Source organism: Garra rufa, unplaced genomic scaffold, assembly GCF_049309525.1.
Source record: "Garra rufa unplaced genomic scaffold, GarRuf1.0 hap1_unplaced_016, whole genome shotgun sequence".
In the NCBI taxonomy this organism is placed as follows: Eukaryota; Metazoa; Chordata; class Actinopteri; order Cypriniformes; family Cyprinidae; genus Garra; species Garra rufa.
The window spans coordinates 354050-375045 of NW_027394291.1; the positions used below are offsets into that span (position 1 = coordinate 354050).

Genomic DNA, 20996 nt, shown 5'->3' on the forward strand with positions numbered 1-20996 from the left:
CGTTTCAGCGCAGAACAAAGTTGGTTCAGGCAATGCAAGCTGAATCTTTGTCCCACTTTAACTTTGCAGTCTGTGCATGAATAAAACCTATTTTGCAACACAGAGAAACATATCTGAAGGTGTTAGAAGTGTTTTGCATGATTTTTGAAGTTAGACCCTGAAATGTCAGAAAACAGCGTTTCAGCGCAGAACAAAGTTGGTTCAGGCAATGCAAGCTGAATCTCTGTCCAACTTTAAATTTGCAATCTGTGCATGAATAAAACCTATTTTGCAACACAGAGAAACATATCTGAAGGTGTTAGAAGTGTTTTGCATGATTTTTGAAGTTAGACCCTGAAATGTCAGAAAACAGCGTTTCAGCGCAGAACAAAGTTGGTTCAGGCAATGCAAGCTGAATCTCTGTCCAACTTTAAATTTGCAGTCTGTGCATGAATAAAAGCTATTTTGCAACACAGAGAAACATATCTGAAGGTGTTAGAAGTGTTTTGCATGATTTTTGAAGTTAGACCCTGAAATGTCAGAAAACAGCGTTTCAGCGCAGAACAAAGTTGGTTCAGGCAATGCAAGCTGAATCTCTGTCCAACTTTAAATTTGCAGTCTGTGCATGAATAAAAGCTATTTTGCAACACAGAGAAACATATCTGAAGGTGTTAGAAGTGTTTTGCATGATTTTTGAAGTTAGACCCTGAAATGTCAGAAAACAGCGTTTCAGCGCAGAACAAAGTTGGTTCAGGCAATGCAAGCTGAATCTCTGTCCAACTTTAAATTTGCAATCTGTGCATGAATAAAAGCTATTTTGCAACACAGAGAAACATATCTGAAGGTGTTAGAAGTGTTTTGCATGATTTTTGAAGTTAGACCCTGAAATGTCAGAAAACAGCGTTTCAGCGCAGAACAAAGTTGGTTCAGGCAATGCAAGCTGAATCTCTGTCCAACTTTAAATTTGCAATCTGTGCATGAATAAAACTTATTTTGCAACACAGAGAAACATATCTGAAGGTGTTAGAAGTGTTTTGCATGATTTTTGAATTTAGACCCTGAAATGTCAGAAAACAGCGTTTCAGCGCAGAACAAAGTTGGTTCAGGCAATGCAAGCTGAATCTCTGTCCAACTTTAAATTTGCAGTCTGTGCATGAATAAAAGCTATTTTGCAACACAGAGAAACATATCTGAAGGTGTTAGAAGTGTTTTGCATGATTTTTGAAGTTAGACCCTGAAATGTCAGAAAACAGCGTTTCAGCGCAGAACAAAGTTAGTTCAGGCAATGCAAGCTGAATCTCTGTCCCACTTTAACTTTGCAGTCTGTGCATGAATAAAACCTATTTTGCAACACAGAGAAACATATCTGAAGGTGTTAGAAGTGTTTTGCATGATTTTTGAAGTTAGACCCTGAAATGTCAGAAAACGTCTCGGGTTACTTGTGTAACCCATGTTCTCTGAGTAGGGAACGAGACGCTGCGTAGAAGCTTACGCATTGGGAAACACCCCTGGTGTGACGATTGTCTGAAGCCCTATAGAATCACGCCAATTCATTGGCTGATGGCGCGAAGCTCCACCTCACGCAATACGTGACCTACCTAGATAGCGCGCGCGCCATCTTATTCCTCAGATTTTCCTATCGAGGAAGCCGGAAGAGCGTGGGGAGCTTGGCAGCATACGCAGCGTCTCGTTCCCTACTCAGAGAACATGGGTTACACAAGTAACCCGAGACGTTCTCTTTCATAGGTTCACTCAACGCTGCGTAGAAGCTTACGCATTGGGAACGGTATACCAAACACGCCAAGCTAACACGCTGCCAAAGATAGACCCTAACAAGGCCATAACCCTAACACAGCTGGCTCAAGCGGAAAGAACCCGGGAGCCAGGAGCTGTGCTAACATCCAGGTTATAAAACCTGACAAAAGTATGGGGAGAGGACCAACCTGCCGCCATACAGATATCCTCCAGAGGAACTCCTCGAAACAAAGCCAGGGAGGAAGCCACTCCCCTGGTAGAATGAGCTCTAATGTCCAGAGGTGAAGGCAACCCGCGCACCTCATAGGCCATAGAAATCGCATCCCTAACCCAATGGGATATTGTGTGTTTTGAGGCGGCTAGCCCTCTGCGGCCTGCCCCAAAACACACCAGCAGCTGCTGAGACTTACGCCACTGACTAGAGCGGTCCACATACGCCTTCAGCGCCCTGACAGGACAGAGTAAATGAAGACTGCTGTCCTCACTCAAAGAAGAGGGAGAAAAAGCCTGCAGTACTACCACTTGCGAACGGAAAGACGTGGAGAGCACTTTGGGGACTAGGCCTAAGGATAGCCTTGACTAGACCGGGTGCAAACTCAATACAGGACTCATCTACACAGAGGGCCTGCAAATCCCCGACACGCTTTAAAGAGGACAACGCTAATAGCAAAGTAACCTTTAATGTCAGAATCCTCTCTGGAGCCGACTCTAAAGGTTCAAAGGGGGGCTCAACTAGCCCCTTCAGGACAACAGAAAGGTCCCAAGAAGGGAAACTAGGAGGACGAACTGGCCTCAAGCGCTTAACTCCACGCATAAAGGAGGAGACCAGACGGTGTCTACCCAACGGGACATCGTCAGAATCCCTCCGGGCCGCAATAGCCGCCACATAAACCCTCAAAGTGGTAGCGGCCGCTCCAGCTGAGAGCTTTTCCTGCAGAAACTCCAGCACTGAACCGACCGGGCAGTTAACTGGGTCTACAGAATGAGCCAAACACCACGACTCAAAAACCTTCCATTTGGAGGAATAAAGCCTCCTAGTAGAAAGGGCCCTAGCGCTACTAATAGTCTCTCGGACTCCATCCGAGAGACTCACGTCTACTGGCAGCCCCTGATCGGCCACACCCACAACTTCCAGATCTCTGGACGAGGGTGCCAAATTTTGCAGTGGAGCTGACTCAGCAGATCCTTCCTGATTGGAATCTCCCACGGTTCGCCCTCCAGTAGGGAGATCAACTCCGAGAACCACGTCTGGGACGGCCAGAACGGGGCCACTAGGAGGAGACGTGCGCCGCACGTCCTCACTCTGCCCAAGACCGCAGGGATGAGCTTGACAGGAGGGAAGGCATAAAGCTTCCTGTCCGGCCAGGGATGCGCTAGCGCATCGATCCCCAGAGGGGCAGGATGAGAAAGGGAGAACCAAAGGGGGCACTGGGACGACTCCTGAGACGCAAAGAGGTCCACCTCTGCCGCGCCGAAACGCTCCCAAATCTGAGCCACCGTCCGGCGGCTCAGCATCCATTCCCCTGACCTGATTTTCTGTCTCGACAGAAAATCCGCTGCCAGGTTCAGGACCCCCGGAACATGAACCGCTCTCAGGGACAGAAATTTGTCCTGAGCCCAAAGGAGGAGATGGCGCGCATGCCTGTCCAGGGTGCGCGACCGAGAACCTCCCTGGCGGTTGATGTGTGACACCACTGCCATATTGTCCGTCCTGACGATGACATGAGAGTGCGACAGGAACGGAAGAAAATGAACGAGAGCCAGAAAAACTGCTCTGAGTTCCAGACAGTTTATGTGCCAAGTGAGGCACTTGCCCGTCCACAGACCCCAAGCCGGTCTGCCCTCGAAGACCGCGCCCCAACCTGAAAGGGAGGCATCCGTCGAGATCATCTGGCGACGGCATACTACTCCCATACTCACTCCTGTCTGGAGGAAGATGGGGTCTCGCCACACTGAGAGGGCGCGGAGACAAGCGCCAGACACCCTCAGAAGACGGAGAGACGGCCAGGATGGGCGTATCCCCACTGACTTCATCCACCATAGGAACGGCCTCATGTGGAGCAGTCCCAAGGGAAGGACTGGGGAGGCCGCTGCTAACAGGCCTAGGACCCTGCGGCATAGACCTACTGACACGTGACGGCCTGGCCCGAAGCGGGCCGTGCACGATTTGATGCTCTCTACTCGAGCGGGAGCCAAACGGGCCCGCATCGCAGTAGAGTCCAGACACACTCCCAAAAACGTGGTCTGTTGAGAAGGAGTAAGCACGCTCTTCTTGTCGTTCAACCTGAGACCTAGAGCGCGAAGGTGGAGAAGAAGAAAGTCTCTGTGACAGCTCACCTGCTCTTTGGAGTTGGCCAGGATGAGCCAGTCGTCCAAGTAATTGAGGATTCGGATCCCCTGGAGCCTCAGCGGGGCCAGAGCGGCATCCATGCACTTGGTGAATGTCCTCGGGGCCAAAGCTAGACCGAAAGGGAGGACCTTGTATTGATACGCCTTTCCCCCAAAGGCAAACCTTAGGAACTTCCTGTGTCTCCTGACAACCTGGATGTGGAAGTAAGCATCCTTCAAGTCTACAGTGACAAACCAGTCCCCTTCCTGGACCTGGGAAAGAATGCTCTTGAGCGTCAACATTCTGAACTTCCCTCTGTAAAGAGAATAATTGAGTCTGCGTAGATCCAAAATGGGACGCAGGCCTCCATCTCTTTTCGGTACTAAAAAATATCGGCTGAAAAAGCCTAGGTTTAGTTCCGAAGAGGGAACCTCCTCTATTGCCCCCTTGAGCAGAAGGGAGGAAACTTCCTGTTGCAGGACAGAAGCCTCGTCTGCGCTGTTCACTGCAGTAAGAAGGACCCCATTGAAACGGGGAGGGTTGCGAGCAAACTGGAGCGTATAACCAAACTGGATTGTTCGAAGAACCCAGGGTGACACTCCTGGCAGATCCTGCCATGCTCCAAGGAATGTTGATAGGGGTAGCAGAGCGGGGCAGTCCAAGGGGGATACCAGTTCTGGGTCCCCGCTGTGGGCGTCCCTTAGAAGGGGAGGACATGCGGCCAGCCGCGGCTGAGGAGAGCGCATAGCGTCCTCTAACGCGGGGACGTGGCTTGATGAAGCCACAATGGGAAGGGCAGGGAAAGTCGGTGCGGGGGGAAAGCTCTGGGCGTCCCTCACCGCGCGAACAATGCCTGCAGCTTGCAGCGGCCCTGAGGGGAGAAAACCGGAGGTGTCTCCTACCTTCAACGACCGCCACACAGGAGGAATGGCCTGCTGACCTTGAAGCGCACGAAGCGGCAAGGACTGCGCAGTTGGTGGAGGAGAGCGTACTGGGGACGGACAGATACGCTTCAGCGGTCTGTCGCGATCCGACAGGACGGGGGAAGCTCTCCTCTTTCTGCCACACACATCAGGAGCGACCCGAGGAAGCCGCGGGAGGCTTCCCAGGGTGCTTTAGATCAATCCGCTTGCGAGGGCGCTGGCGAGACATAGGGCGACCACGGGCTCCCCAGACCGTGTATGGTGGGGGATGCGCCGCGTCACTAGCTCTACCAACTGGCTCCTTCCCCGGGGCCGGACGTTCCCTGGAGGATGAAGCGCTAGCCGACTCGCGCGAACGCCGTGGCATGAACTGCTTAAACGCAGCTGACTGCGTCTTAGCCGCCCTGAACTTATCCACGACGGTGGAAACCGCGTCGCCGAATAAGCCAGAGCTAGAGATAGGGGCATCGAGAAGGAAAACCTTTTCTTTTTCCCTAATCTCCGTGAGATTAAGCCACAAATGGCGCTCAGCTGCCACTAAGCCCGCCATATTGCGTCCAACCGCACGGGCTGTGTGCTTAGTAGCACGAAGAGCTAGGTCGGTAGCTCTGCGAAGCTCTTTAACCGCCTCGGGAGTCAAACCGTCACCTTCGTCCATTTCCTTCAACACCTCTGCCTGATAGGCCTGAAGAATGGCCATGGTGTGAAGAGCTGCGCCCGCCTGGCCCGCCGCCATGTAGGACTTCCCGATTAAAGCGGAAGTGGTCCTACATGGCTTAGAGGGGAGGAGAGGGCGGGACTTCCAAGAGGGGGCGGAGTTAGGCGAGAGATGCGCAGCCAACGTGTCTTCAACAGCGGGGACTGCAGCATAACCCTGCTCCACAGAACCGACAAGGTTGGTGAAGTCAGCGGCCGCCGCGTTAGTGAGACGTGAAGAAAAGGGCTGCTTCCATGACCTGGAAATCTCGTGATGCAGGTCAGGAAAAAAAGGCAGCTTACGTCTCGCCGGACGCGCCCCAGAGCTACAGAGAAAGCGCTCATCAAGCTTAGATGACTGGGATTCACGAGGTTCATCCGGCCAATCTAAGCTTAATTTCTCCGTAGCTCGCGTCAAAACATCAACCAGCTCAGAATAGGCTGGGGAAGGCCGCGCCTCCTGGCCGCTAGGCGGGAGAACGTCGGGCGCCGCGGATCCGAAGTCCTCAGAGTCGGAAGCCGCGGTAAATAAAACGTCTTCCAAACCAAAGGAAACGAAATCTCGCGCCTCCGGGCTTGGTGCAAGACAGCCGCGAGAAAATACAACCGGAGAAACCGCGCGACGGCGCTCGGGCGAAGGAGGGAAAGAAAGTGAAAACTGCTCGCTCTCCATCGCCTCGAGCTCCACATCAGAACTCCAGGCCGCGGCTTCACGGAGGGAGGAGGCCTCCGGAGCTGCACGGCGGGAGGAAGCCGCGGATTCATCTCCAAAAACCGCGAGTCTAGCGCGCAAGGTTTTTAAAGTAAAATTCTCGCAGCATTTGCATGAAGAATTGCCATACAAAGCGTCGCGCGCATGGGCAAGGCCCATGCACTTGACGCACTTACCATGCTGATCATCACTCGACATGAGGCGAGAGCACGGAGGATGGCAACGGCGAAAATCCATATTCACTCACCGCTAGGAGAAGTATTTCCACTAATGCGGTCGCTGAAGTGAATATAATTCACGAAATCGTCGAATTGGGCTTACAGAAAAACCAAGAGAAGCGAACGCTTCTGAAGAGAGTAAAATCTGAGGAATAAGATGGCGCGCGCGCTATCTAGGTAGGTCACGTATTGCGTGAGGTGGAGCTTCGCGCCATCAGCCAATGAATTGGCGTGATTCTATAGGGCTTCAGACAATCGTCACACCAGGGGTGTTTCCCAATGCGTAAGCTTCTACGCAGCGTTGAGTGAACCTATGAAAGAGAACAGCGTTTCAGCGCAGAACAAAGTTGGTTCAGGCAATGCAAGCTGAATCTCTGTCCAACTTTAAATTTGCAATCTGTGCATGAATAAAACCTATTTTGCAAAACAGAGAAACATATCTGAAGGTGTTAGAAGTGTTTTGCATGATTTTTGAAGTTAGACCCTGAAATGTCAGAAAACAGCGTTTCAGCGCAGAACAAAGTTGGTTCAGGCAATGCAAGCTGAATCTCTGTCCAACTTTAAATTTGCAGTCTGTGCATGAATAAAAGCTATTTTGCAACACAGAGAAACTTATCTGAAGGTGTTAGAAGTGTTTTGCATGATTTTTGAAGTTAGACCCTGAAATGTCAGAAAACAGCGTTTCAGCGCAGAACAAAGTTGGTTCAGGCAATGCAAGCTGAATCTCTGTCCAACTTTAAATTTGCAGTCTCTGCATGAATAAAAGCTATTTTGCAACACAGAGAAACATGTCTGAAGGTGTTAGAAGTGTTTTGCATGATTTTTGAAGATAGACCCTGAAATGTCAGAAAACAGCGTTTCAGCGCAGAACAAAGTTGGTTCAGGCAATGCAAGCTGAATCTCTGTCCAACTTTAAATTTGCAGTCTGTGCATGAATAAAACCTATTTTGCAACACAGAGAATCATATCTGAAGGTGTTAGAAGTGTTTTGCATGATTTTTGAAGTTAGACCCTGAAATGTCAGAAAACAGCGTTTCAGCGCAGAACAAAGTTGGTTCAGGCAATGCAAGCTGAATCTCTGTCCAACTTTAAATTTGCAGTCTGTGCATGAATAAAAGCTATTTTGCAACACAGAGAAACATATCTGAAGGTGTTAGAAGTGTTTTGCATGATTTTTGAAGTTAGACCCTGAAATGTCAGAAAACAGCGTTTCAGCGCAGAACAAAGTTGGTTCAGGCAATGCAAGCTGAATCTCTGTCCAACTTTAAATTTGCAGTCTGTGCATGAATAAAAGCTATTTTGCAACACAGAGAAACATATCTGAAGGTGTTAGAAGTGTTTTGCATGATTTTTGAAGTTAGACCCTGAAATGTCAGAAAACAGCGTTTTAGCGCAGAACAAAGTTGGTTCAGGCAATGCAAGCTGAATCTCTGTCCAACTTTAAATTTGCAATCTGTGCATGAAAAAAAGCTATTTTGCAACACAGAGAAACATATCTGAAGGTGTTAGAAGTGTTTTGCATGATTTTTGAAGTTAGACCCTGAAATGTCAGAAAACAGCGTTTCAGCGCAGAACAAAGTTGGTTCAGGCAATGCAAGCTGAATCTCTGTCCCGCTTTAACTTTGCAGTCTGTGCATGAATAAAACCTATTTTGCAACACAGAGAAACATATCTGAAGGTGTTAGAAGTGTTTTGCATGATTTTTGAAGTTAGACCCTGAAATGTCAGAAAACAGCGTTTCAGCGCAGAACAAAGTTGGTTCAGGCAATGCAAGCTGAATCTTTGTCCCACTTTAACTTTGCAGTCTGTGCATGAATAAAACCTATTTTGCAACACAGAGAAACATATCTGAAGGTGTTAGAAGTGTTTTGCATGATTTTTGAAGTTAGACCCTGAAATGTCAGAAAACAGCGTTTCAGCGCAGAACAAAGTTGGTTCAGGCAATGCAAGCTGAATCTCTGTCCAACTTTAAATTTGCAATCTGTGCATGAATAAAACCTATTTTGCAACACAGAGAAACATATCTGAAGGTGTTAGAAGTGTTTTGCATGATTTTTGAAGTTAGACCCTGAAATGTCAGAAAACAGCGTTTCAGCGCAGAACAAAGTTGGTTCAGGCAATGCAAGCTGAATCTCTGTCCAACTTTAAATTTGCAGTCTGTGCATGAATAAAAGCTATTTTGCAACACAGAGAAACATATCTGAAGGTGTTAGAAGTGTTTTGCATGATTTTTGAAGTTAGACCCTGAAATGTCAGAAAACAGCGTTTCAGCGCAGAACAAAGTTGGTTCAGGCAATGCAAGCTGAATCTCTGTCCAACTTTAAATTTGCAGTCTGTGCATGAATAAAAGCTATTTTGCAACACAGAGAAACATATCTGAAGGTGTTAGAAGTGTTTTGCATGATTTTTGAAGTTAGACCCTGAAATGTCAGAAAACAGCGTTTCAGCGCAGAGCAAAGTTGGTTCAGGCAATGCAAGCTGAATCTCTGTCCAACTTTAAATTTGCAGTCTGTGCATGAATAAAAGCTATTTTGCAACACAGAGAAACATATCTGAAGGTGTTAGAAGTGTTTTGCATGATTTTTGAAGTTAGACCCTGAAATGTCAGAAAACAGCGTTTCAGCGCAGAACAAAGTTGGTTCAGGAAATGCAAGCTGAATCTCTGTCCAACTTTAAATTTGCAATCTGTGCATGAATAAAAGCTATTTTGCAACACAGAGAAACATATCTGAAGGTGTTAGAAGTGTTTTGCATGATTTTTGAAGTTAGACCCTGAAATGTCAGAAAACAGCGTTTCAGCGCAGAACAAAGTTGGTTCAGGCAATGCAAGCTGAATCTCTGTCCAACTTTAAATTTGCAGTCTGTGCATGAATAAAACCTATTTTGCAACACAGAGAAACATATCTGAAGGTGTTAGAAGTGCTTTGCATGATTTTTGAAGTTAGACCCTAAAATGTCAGAAAACAGCGTTTCAGCGCAGAACAAAGTTGGTTCAGGCAATGCAAGCTGAATCTTTGTCCCACTTTAACTTTGCAGTCTGTGCATGAATAAAACCTATTTTGCAACACAGAGAAACATATCTGAAGGTGTTAGAAGTGTTTTGCATGATTTTTGAAGTTAGACCCTGAAATGTCAGAAAACAGCGTTTCAGCGCAGAACAAAGTTGGTTCAGGCAATGCAAGCTGAATCTCTGTCCAACTTTAAATTTGCAATCTGTGCATGAATAAAACCTATTTTGCAACACAGAGAAACATATCTGAAGGTGTTAGAAGTGTTTTGCATGATTTTTGAAGTTAGACCCTGAAATGTCAGAAAACAGCGTTTCAGCGCAGAACAAAGTTGGTTCAGGCAATGCAAGCTGAATCTCTGTCCAACTTTAAATTTGCAGTCTGTGCATGAATAAAAGCTATTTTGCAACACAGAGAAACATATCTGAAGGTGTTAGAAGTGTTTTGCATGATTTTTGAAGTTAGACCCTGAAATGTCAGAAAACAGCGTTTCAGCGCAGAACAAAGTTGGTTCAGGCAATGCAAGCTGAATCTCTGTCCCGCTTTAACTTTGCAGTCTGTGCATGAATAAAACCTATTTTGCAACACAGAGAAACATATCTGAAGGTGTTAGAAGTGTTTTGCATGATTTTTGAAGTTAGACCCTGAAATGTCAGAAAACAGCGTTTCAGCGCAGAACAAAGTTGGTTCAGGCGATGCAAGCTGAATCTTTGTCCCACTTTAACTTTGCAGTCTGTGCATGAATAAAACCTATTTTGCAACACAGAGAAACATATCTGAAGGTGTTAGAAGTGTTTTGCATGATTTTTGAAGTTAGACCCTGAAATGTCAGAAAACAGCGTTTTAGCGCAGAACAAAGTTGGTTCAGGCAATGCAAGCTGAATCTCTGTCCAACTTTAAATTTGCAATCTGTGCATGAAAAAAAGCTATTTTGCAACACAGAGAAACATATCTGAAGGTGTTAGAAGTGTTTTGCATGATTTTTGAAGTTAGACCCTGAAATGTCAGAAAACAGCGTTTCAGCGCAGAACAAAGTTGGTTCAGGCAATGCAAGCTGAATCTCTGTCCCGCTTTAACTTTGCAGTCTGTGCATGAATAAAACCTATTTTGCAACACAGAGAAACATATCTGAAGGTGTTAGAAGTGTTTTGCATGATTTTTGAAGTTAGACCCTGAAATGTCAGAAAACAGCGTTTCAGCGCAGAACAAAGTTGGTTCAGGCAATGCAAGCTGAATCTTTGTCCCACTTTAACTTTGCAGTCTGTGCATGAATAAAACCTATTTTGCAACACAGAGAAACATATCTGAAGGTGTTAGAAGTGTTTTGCATGATTTTTGAAGTTAGACCCTGAAATGTCAGAAAACAGCGTTTCAGCGCAGAACAAAGTTGGTTCAGGCAATGCAAGCTGAATCTCTGTCCAACTTTAAATTTGCAATCTGTGCATGAATAAAACCTATTTTGCAACACAGAGAAACATATCTGAAGGTGTTAGAAGTGTTTTGCATGATTTTTGAAGTTAGACCCTGAAATGTCAGAAAACAGCGTTTCAGCGCAGAACAAAGTTGGTTCAGGCAATGCAAGCTGAATCTCTGTCCAACTTTAAATTTGCAGTCTGTGCATGAATAAAAGCTATTTTGCAACACAGAGAAACATATCTGAAGGTGTTAGAAGTGTTTTGCATGATTTTTGAAGTTAGACCCTGAAATGTCAGAAAACAGCGTTTCAGCGCAGAACAAAGTTGGTTCAGGCAATGCAAGCTGAATCTCTGTCCAACTTTAAATTTGCAGTCTGTGCATGAATAAAAGCTATTTTGCAACACAGAGAAACATATCTGAAGGTGTTAGAAGTGTTTTGCATGATTTTTGAAGTTAGACCCTGAAATGTCAGAAAACAGCGTTTCAGCGCAGAGCAAAGTTGGTTCAGGCAATGCAAGCTGAATCTCTGTCCAACTTTAAATTTGCAGTCTGTGCATGAATAAAAGCTATTTTGCAACACAGAGAAACATATCTGAAGGTGTTAGAAGTGTTTTGCATGATTTTTGAAGTTAGACCCTGAAATGTCAGAAAACAGCGTTTCAGCGCAGAACAAAGTTGGTTCAGGAAATGCAAGCTGAATCTCTGTCCAACTTTAAATTTGCAATCTGTGCATGAATAAAAGCTATTTTGCAACACAGAGAAACATATCTGAAGGTGTTAGAAGTGTTTTGCATGATTTTTGAAGTTAGACCCTGAAATGTCAGAAAACAGCGTTTCAGCGCAGAACAAAGTTGGTTCAGGCAATGCAAGCTGAATCTCTGTCCAACTTTAAATTTGCAGTCTGTGCATGAATAAAACCTATTTTGCAACACAGAGAAACATATCTGAAGGTGTTAGAAGTGCTTTGCATGATTTTTGAAGTTAGACCCTAAAATGTCAGAAAACAGCGTTTCAGCGCAGAACAAAGTTGGTTCAGGCAATGCAAGCTGAATCTTTGTCCCACTTTAACTTTGCAGTCTGTGCATGAATAAAACCTATTTTGCAACACAGAGAAACATATCTGAAGGTGTTAGAAGTGTTTTGCATGATTTTTGAAGTTAGACCCTGAAATGTCAGAAAACAGCGTTTCAGCGCAGAACAAAGTTGGTTCAGGCAATGCAAGCTGAATCTCTGTCCAACTTTAAATTTGCAATCTGTGCATGAATAAAACCTATTTTGCAACACAGAGAAACATATCTGAAGGTGTTAGAAGTGTTTTGCATGATTTTTGAAGTTAGACCCTGAAATGTCAGAAAACAGCGTTTCAGCGCAGAACAAAGTTGGTTCAGGCAATGCAAGCTGAATCTCTGTCCAACTTTAAATTTGCAGTCTGTGCATGAATAAAAGCTATTTTGCAACACAGAGAAACATATCTGAAGGTGTTAGAAGTGTTTTGCATGATTTTTGAAGTTAGACCCTGAAATGTCAGAAAACAGCGTTTCAGCGCAGAACAAAGTTGGTTCAGGCAATGCAAGCTGAATCTCTGTCCCGCTTTAACTTTGCAGTCTGTGCATGAATAAAACCTATTTTGCAACACAGAGAAACATATCTGAAGGTGTTAGAAGTGTTTTGCATGATTTTTGAAGTTAGACCCTGAAATGTCAGAAAACAGCGTTTCAGCGCAGAACAAAGTTGGTTCAGGCGATGCAAGCTGAATCTTTGTCCCACTTTAACTTTGCAGTCTGTGCATGAATAAAACCTATTTTGCAACACAGAGAAACATATCTGAAGGTGTTAGAAGTGTTTTGCATGATTTTTGAAGTTAGATCCTGAAATGTCAGAAAACAGCGTTTCAGCGCAGAACAAAGTTGGTTCAGGCAATGCAAGCTGAATCTCTGTCCAACTTTAAATTTGCAATCTGTGCATGAATAAAACCTATTTTGCAAGACAGAGAAACATATCTGAAGGTGTTAGAAGTGTTTTGCATGATTTTTGAAGTTAGACCCTGAAATGTCAGAAAACAGCGTTTCAGCGCAAAACAAAGTTGGTTCATGCAATGCAAGCTGAATCTCTGTCCAACTTTAAATTTGCAGTCTGTGCATGAATAAAAGCTATTTTGCAACACAGAGAAACATATCTGAAGGTGTTAGAAGTGTTTTGCATGATTTTTGAAGTTAGACCCTGAAATGTCAGAAAACAGCGTTTCAGCGCAGAACAAAGTTGGTTCAGGCAATGCAAGCTGAATCTCTGTCCAACTTTAAATTTGCAGTCTGTGCATGAATAAAAGCTATTTTGCAACACAGAGAAACATATCTGAAGGTGTTAGAAGTGTTTTGCATGATTTTTGAAGTTAGACCCTGAAATGTCAGAAAACAGCGTTTCAGCGCAGAACAAAGTTGGTTCAGGCAATGCAAGCTGAATCTCTGTCCAACTTTAAATTTGCAATATGTGCATGAATAAAAGCTATTTTGCAACACAGAGAAACATATCTGAAGGTGTTAGAAGTGTTTTGCATGATTTTTGAAGTTAGACCCTGAAATGTCAGAAAACAGCGTTTCAGCGCAGAACAAAGTTGGTTCAGGCAATGCAAGCTGAATCTTTGTCCCACTTTAAATTTACACTCTGTGCATGAATAAAACCTATTTTGCAACTCAGAGAAACATATCTGAAGGTGTTAGAAGTGTTTTGCATGATTTTTGAAGTTAGACCCTGAAATGTCAGAAAACAGCGTTTCAGCGCAGAACAAAGTTAGTTCAGGCAATGCAAGCTGAATCTCTGTCCCACTTTAACTTTGCAGTCTGTGCATGAATAAAAGCTATTTTGCAACACAGAGAAACATGTCTGAAGGTGTTAGAAGTGTTTTGCATGATTTTTGAAGTTAGACCCTGAAATGTCAGAAAACAGCGTTTCAGCGCAGAACAAAGTTGGTTCAGGCAATGCAAGCTGAATCTCTGTCCAACTTTAAATTTGCAGTCTGTGCATGAATAAAAGCTATTTTGCAACACAGAGAAACATATCTGAAGGTGTTAGAAGTGTTTTGCATGATTTTTGAAGTTAGACCCTGAAATGTCAGAAAACAGCGTTTCAGCGCAGAACAAAGTTGGTTCAGGCAATGCAAGCTGAATCTCTGTCCAACTTTAAATTTGCAGTCTGTGCATGAATAAAAGCTATTTTGCAACACAGAGAAACATATCTGAAGGTGTTAGAAGTGTTTTGCATGATTTTTGAAGTTAGACCCTGAAATGTCAGAAAACAGCGTTTTAGCGCAGAACAAAGTTGGTTCAGGCAATGCAAGCTGAATCTCTGTCCAACTTTAAATTTGCAATCTGTGCATGAAAAAAAGCTATTTTGCAACACAGAGAAACATATCTGAAGGTGTTAGAAGTGTTTTGCATGATTTTTGAAGTTAGACCCTGAAATGTCAGAAAACAGCGTTTCAGCGCAGAACAAAGTTGGTTCAGGCAATGCAAGCTGAATCTCTGTCCCGCTTTAACTTTGCAGTCTGTGCATGAATAAAACCTATTTTGCAACACAGAGAAACATATCTGAAGGTGTTAGAAGTGTTTTGCATGATTTTTGAAGTTAGACCCTGAAATGTCAGAAAACAGCGTTTCAGCGCAGAACAAAGTTGGTTCAGGCAATGCAAGCTGAATCTTTGTCCCACTTTAACTTTGCAGTCTGTGCATGAATAAAACCTATTTTGCAACACAGAGAAACATATCTGAAGGTGTTAGAAGTGTTTTGCATGATTTTTGAAGTTAGACCCTGAAATGTCAGAAAACAGCGTTTCAGCGCAGAACAAAGTTGGTTCAGGCAATGCAAGCTGAATCTCTGTCCAACTTTAAATTTGCAATCTGTGCATGAATAAAACCTATTTTGCAACACAGAGAAACATATCTGAAGGTGTTAGAAGTGTTTTGCATGATTTTTGAAGTTAGACCCTGAAATGTCAGAAAACAGCGTTTCAGCGCAGAACAAAGTTGGTTCAGGCAATGCAAGCTGAATCTCTGTCCAACTTTAAATTTGCAGTCTGTGCATGCATAAAAGCTATTTTGCAACACAGAGAAACATATCTGAAGGTGTTAGAAGTGTTTTGCATGATTTTTGAAGTTAGACCCTGAAATGTCAGAAAACAGCGTTTCAGCGCAGAACAAAGTTGGTTCAGGCAATGCAAGCTGAATCTCTGTCCAACTTTAAATTTGCAGTCTGTGCATGAATAAAAGCTATTTTGCAACACAGAGAAACATATCTGAAGGTGTTAGAAGTGTTTTGCATGATTTTTGAAGTTAGACCCTGAAATGTCAGAAAACAGCGTTTCAGCGCAGAGCAAAGTTGGTTCAGGCAATGCAAGCTGAATCTCTGTCCAACTTTAAATTTGCAGTCTGTGCATGAATAAAAGCTATTTTGCAACACAGAGAAACATATCTGAAGGTGTTAGAAGTGTTTTGCATGATTTTTGAAGTTAGACCCTGAAATGTCAGAAAACAGCGTTTCAGCGCAGAACAAAGTTGGTTCAGGAAATGCAAGCTGAATCTCTGTCCAACTTTAAATTTGCAATCTGTGCATGAATAAAAGCTATTTTGCAACACAGAGAAACATATCTGAAGGTGTTAGAAGTGTTTTGCATGATTTTTGAAGTTAGACCCTGAAATGTCAGAAAACAGCGTTTCAGCGCAGAACAAAGTTGGTTCAGGCAATGCAAGCTGAATCTCTGTCCAACTTTAAATTTGCAGTCTGTGCATGAATAAAACCTATTTTGCAACACAGAGAAACATATCTGAAGGTGTTAGAAGTGCTTTGCATGATTTTTGAAGTTAGACCCTAAAATGTCAGAAAACAGCGTTTCAGCGCAGAACAAAGTTGGTTCAGGCAATGCAAGCTGAATCTTTGTCCCACTTTAACTTTGCAGTCTGTGCATGAATAAAACCTATTTTGCAACACAGAGAAACATATCTGAAGGTGTTAGAAGTGTTTTGCATGATTTTTGAAGTTAGACCCTGAAATGTCAGAAAACAGCGTTTCAGCGCAGAACAAAGTTGGTTCAGGCAATGCAAGCTGAATCTCTGTCCAACTTTAATTTTGCAATCTGTGCATGAATAAAACCTATTTTGCAACACAGAGAAACATATCTGAAGGTGTTAGAAGTGTTTTGCATGATTTTTGAAGTTAGACCCTGAAATGTCAGAAAACAGCGTTTCAGCGCAGAACAAAGTTGGTTCAGGCAATGCAAGCTGAATCTCTGTCCAACTTTAAATTTGCAGTCTGTGCATGAATAAAAGCTATTTTGCAACACAGAGAAACATATCTGAAGGTGTTAGAAGTGTTTTGCATGATTTTTGAAGTTAGACCCTGAAATGTCAGAAAACAGCGTTTCAGCGCAGAACAAAGTTGGTTCAGGCAATGCAAGCTGAATCTCTGTCCCGCTTTAACTTTGCAGTCTGTGCATGAATAAAACCTATTTTGCAACACAGAGAAACATATCTGAAGGTGTTAGAAGTGTTTTGCATGATTTTTGAAGTTAGACCCTGAAATGTCAGAAAACAGCGTTTCAGCGCAGAACAAAGTTGGTTCAGGCGATGCAAGCTGAATCTTTGTCCCACTTTAACTTTGCAGTCTGTGCATGAATAAAACCTATTTTGCAACACAGAGAAACATATCTGAAGGTGTTAGAAGTGTTTTGCATGATTTTTGAAGTTAGATCCTGAAATGTCAGAAAACAGCGTTTCAGCGCAGAACAAAGTTGGTTCAGGCAATGCAAGCTGAATCTCTGTCCAACTTTAAATTTGCAATCTGTGCATGAATAAAACCTATTTTGCAAGACAGAGAAACATATCTGAAGGTGTTAGAAGTGTTTTGCATGATTTTTGAAGTTAGACCCTGAAATGTCAGAAAACAGCGTTTCAGCGCAGAACAAAGTTGGTTCATGCAATGCAAGCTGAATCTCTGTCCAACTTTAAATTTGCAGTCTGTGCATGAATAAAAGCTATTTTGCAACACAGAGAAACATATCTGAAGGTGTTAGAAGTGTTTTGCATGATTTTTGAAGTTAGACCCTGAAATGTCAGAAAACAGCGTTTCAGCGCAGAACAAAGTTGGTTCAGGCAATGCAAGCTGAATCTCTGTCCAACTTTAAATTTGCAGTCTGTGCATGAATAAAAGCTATTTTGCAACACAGAGAAACATATCTGAAGGTGTTAGAAGTGTTTTGCATGATTTTTGAAGTTAGACCCTGAAATGTCAGAAAACAGCGTTTCAGCGCAGAACAAAGTTGGTTCAGGCAATGCAAGCTGAATCTCTGTCCAACTTTAAATTTGCAATATGTGCATGAATAAAAGCTATTTTGCAACACAGAGAAACATATCTGAAGGTGTTAGAAGTGTTTTGCATGATTTTTGAAGTTAGACCCTGAAATGTCAGAAAACAGCGTTTCAGCGCAGAACAAAGTTGGTTCAGGCAATGCAAGCTGAATCTCTGTCCAACTTTAAATTTGCAGTCTGTGCATGAATAAAAGCTATTTTGCAACACAGAGAAACATATCTGAAGGTGTTAGAAGTGTTTTGCATGATTTTTGAAGTTAGACCCTGAAATGTCAGAAAACAGCGTTTCAGCGCAGAACAAAGTTGGTTCAGGCAATGCAAGCTGAATCTCTGTCCAACTTTAAATTTGCAATCTGTGCATGAATAAAACCTATTTTGCAACACAGAGAAACATATCTGAAGGTGTTAGAAGTGTTTTGCATGATTTTTGAAGTTAGACCCTGAAATGTCAGAAAACAGCGTTTCAGCGCAGAACAAAGTTGGTTCAGGAAATGCAAGCTGAATCTCTGTCCAACTTTAAATTTGCAATCTGTGCATGAATAAAAGCTATTTTGCAACACAGAGAAACATATCTGAAGGTGTTAGAAGTGTTTTGCATGATTTTTGAAGTTAGACCCTGAAATGTCAGAAAACAGCGTTTCAGCGCAGAACAAAGTTGGTTCAGGCAATGCAAGCTGAATCTCTGTCCAACTTTAAATTTGCAGTCTGTGCATGAATAAAACCTATTTTGCAACACAGAGAAACATATCTGAAGGTGTTAGAAGTGTTTTGCATGATTTTTGAAGTTAGACCCTGAAATGTCAGAAAACAGCGTTTCAGCGCAGAACAAAGTTGGTTCAGGCGATGCAAGCTGAATCTTTGTCCCACTTTAACTTTGCAGTCTGTGCATGAATAAAACCTATTTTGCAACACAGAGAAACATATCTGAAGGTGTTAGAAGTGTTTTGCATGATTTTTGAAGTTAGACCCTGAAATGTCAGAAAACAGCGTTTCAGCGCAGAACAAAGTTGGTTCAGGCAATGCAAGCTGAATCTCTGTCCAACTTTAAATTTGCAATCTGTGCATGAATAAAACCTATTTTGCAACACAGAGAAACATATCTGAAGGTGTTAGAAGTGTTTTGCATGATTTTTGAAGTTAGACCCTGAAATGTCAGAAAACAGCGTTTCAGCGCAGAACAAAGTTGGTTCATGCAATGCAAGCTGAATCTCTGTCCAACTTTAAATTTGCAGTCTGTGCATGAATAAAAGCTATTTTGCAACACAGAGAAACATATCTGAAGGTGTTAGAAGTGTTTTGCATGATTTTTGAAGTTAGACCCTGAAATGTCAGAAAACAGCGTTTCAGCGCAGAACAAAGTTGGTTCAGGCAATGCAAGCTGAATCTCTGTCCAACTTTAAATTTGCAGTCTGTGCATGAATAAAAGCTATTTTGCAACACAGAGAAACATATCTGAAGGTGTTAGAAGTGTTTTGCATGATTTTTGAAGTTAGACCCTGAAATGTCAGAAAACAGCGTTTCAGCGCAGAACAAAGTTGGTTCAGGCAATGCAAGCTGAATCTCTGTCCAACTTTAAATTTGCAATCTGTGCATGAATAAAAGCTATTTTGCAACACAGAGAAACATATCTGAAGGTGTTAGAAGTGTTTTGCATGATTTTTGAAGTTAGACCCTGAAATGTCAGAAAACAGCGTTTCAGCGCAGAACAAAGTTGGTTCAGGCAATGCAAGCTGAATCTTTGTCCCACTTTAAATTTACACTCTGTGCATGAATAAAACCTATTTTGCAACTCAGAGAAACATATCTGAAGGTGTTAGAAGTGTTTTGCATGATTTTTGAAGTTAGACCCTGAAATGTCAGAAAACAGCGTTTCAGCGCAGAACAAAGTTAGTTCAGGCAATGCAAGCTGAATCTCTGTCCCACTTTAACTTTGCAGTCTGTGCATGAATAAAAGCTATTTTGCAACACAGAGAAACATGTCTGAAGGTGTTAGAAGTGTTTTGCATGATTTTTGAAGTTAGACCCTGAAATGTCAGAAAACAGCGTTTCAGCGCAGAACAAAGTTGGTTCAGGCAATGCAAGCTGAATCTCTGTCCAACTTTAAATTTGCAGTCTGTGCATGAATAAAAGCTATTTTGCAACACAGAGAAACATATCTGAAGGTGTTAGAAGTGTTTTGCATGATTTTTGAAGTTAGACCCTGAAATGTCAGAAAACAGCGTTTCAGCGCAGAACAAAGTTGGTTCAGGCAATGCAAGCTGAATCTCTGTCCAACTTTAAATTTGCAATCTGTGCATGAATAAAAGCTATTTTGCAACACAGAGAAACATATCTGAAGGTGTTAGAAGTGTTTTGCATGATTTTTGAAGTTAGACCCTGAAATGTCAGAAAACAGCGTTTCAGCGCAGAACAAAGTTGGTTCAGGCAATGCAAGCTGAATCTTTGTCCCACTTTAAATTTACACTCTGTGCATGAATAAAACCTATTTTGCAACTCAGAGAAACATATCTGAAGGTGTTAGAAGTGTTTTGCATGATTTTTGAAGTTAGACCCTGAAATGTCAGAAAACAGCGTTTCAGCGCAGAACAAAGTTCGTTCAGGCAATGCAAGCTGAATCTCTGTCCCACTTTAACTTTGCAGTCTGTGCATGAATAAAACCTATTTTGCAACACAGAGAAACATATCTGAAGGTGTTAGAAGTGTTTTGCATGATTTTTGAAGTTAGACCCTGAAATGTCAGAAAACAGCGTTTCAGCGCAGAACAAAGTTGGTTCAGGCAATGCAAGCTGAATCTCTGTCCAACTTTAAATTTGCAATCTGTGCATGAATAAAACCTATTTTGCAACACAGAGAAACATATCTGAAGGTGTTAGAAGTGTTTTGCATGATTTTTGAAGTTAGACCCTGAAATGTCAGAAAACAGCGTTTCAGCGCAGAACAAAGTTGGTTCAGGCAATGCAAGCTGAATCTCTGTCCAACTTTAAATTTGCAGTCTGTGCATGAATAAAAGCTATTTTGCAACACAGAGAAACATATCTGAAGGTGTTAGAAGTGTTTTGCATGATTTTTGAAGTTAGACCCTGAAATGTCAGAAAACAGCGTTTCAGCGCAGAACAAAGTTGGTTCAGGCAATGCAAGCTGAATCTCTGTCCAACTTTAAATTTGCAGTCTCTGCATGAATAAAAGCTATTTTGCAACACAGAGAAACATGTCTGAAGGTGTTAGAAGTGTTTTGCATGATTTTTGAAGATAGACCCTGAAATGTCAGAAAACAGCGTTTCAGCGCAGAACAAAGTTGGTTCAGGCAATGCAAGCTGAATCTCTGTCCAACTTTAAATTTGCAGTCTGTGCATGAATAAAACCTATTTTGCAACACAGAGAATCATATCTGAAGGTGTTAGAAGTGTTTTGCATGATTTTTGAAGTTAGACCCTGAAATGTCAGAAAACAGCGTTTCAGCGCAGAACAAAGTTGGTTCAGGCAATGCAAGCTGAATCTCTGTCCAACTTTAAATTTGCAGTCTGTGCATGAATAAAAGCTATTTTGCAACACAGAGAAACATATCTGAAGGTGTTAGAAGTGTTTTGCATGATTTTTGAAGTTA

General features: G+C 42.8%; 1 protein-coding gene across 1 annotated transcript; it reads right to left on the reverse strand.

Moving 5' to 3' along the window:
- Nucleotides 1–2472: 2472 nt before the first annotated feature.
- Nucleotides 2473–6592, reverse strand: LOC141315341 (uncharacterized). The gene is made up of 2 exons (XM_073832675.1): nt 5146–6592; nt 2473–5054 (listed from the first exon to the last, which is right to left on the reverse strand). The coding sequence occupies exons 1-2, from the start codon at nt 6590–6592 to the stop codon at nt 2830–2832; spliced, it is 3672 nt and encodes a 1223-aa protein (XP_073688776.1). The 3' UTR covers nt 2473–2829.
- Between the last annotated feature and the right edge of the window lie 14404 nt (nt 6593–20996).

Coding starts and splice junctions, on each gene's coding strand:
- LOC141315341 (XM_073832675.1), bottom strand. CDS start 6,592: ATGTCGAGTGATGATCAGCATGGTAAGTGCGTCAAGTGCATGGGCCTT. Junction 5,055..5,145: donor GCCTCCCGCGGCTTCCTCGG/GTCGCTCCTGAT, acceptor GTCCGTCCCCAG/TACGCTCTCCTCCACCAACT.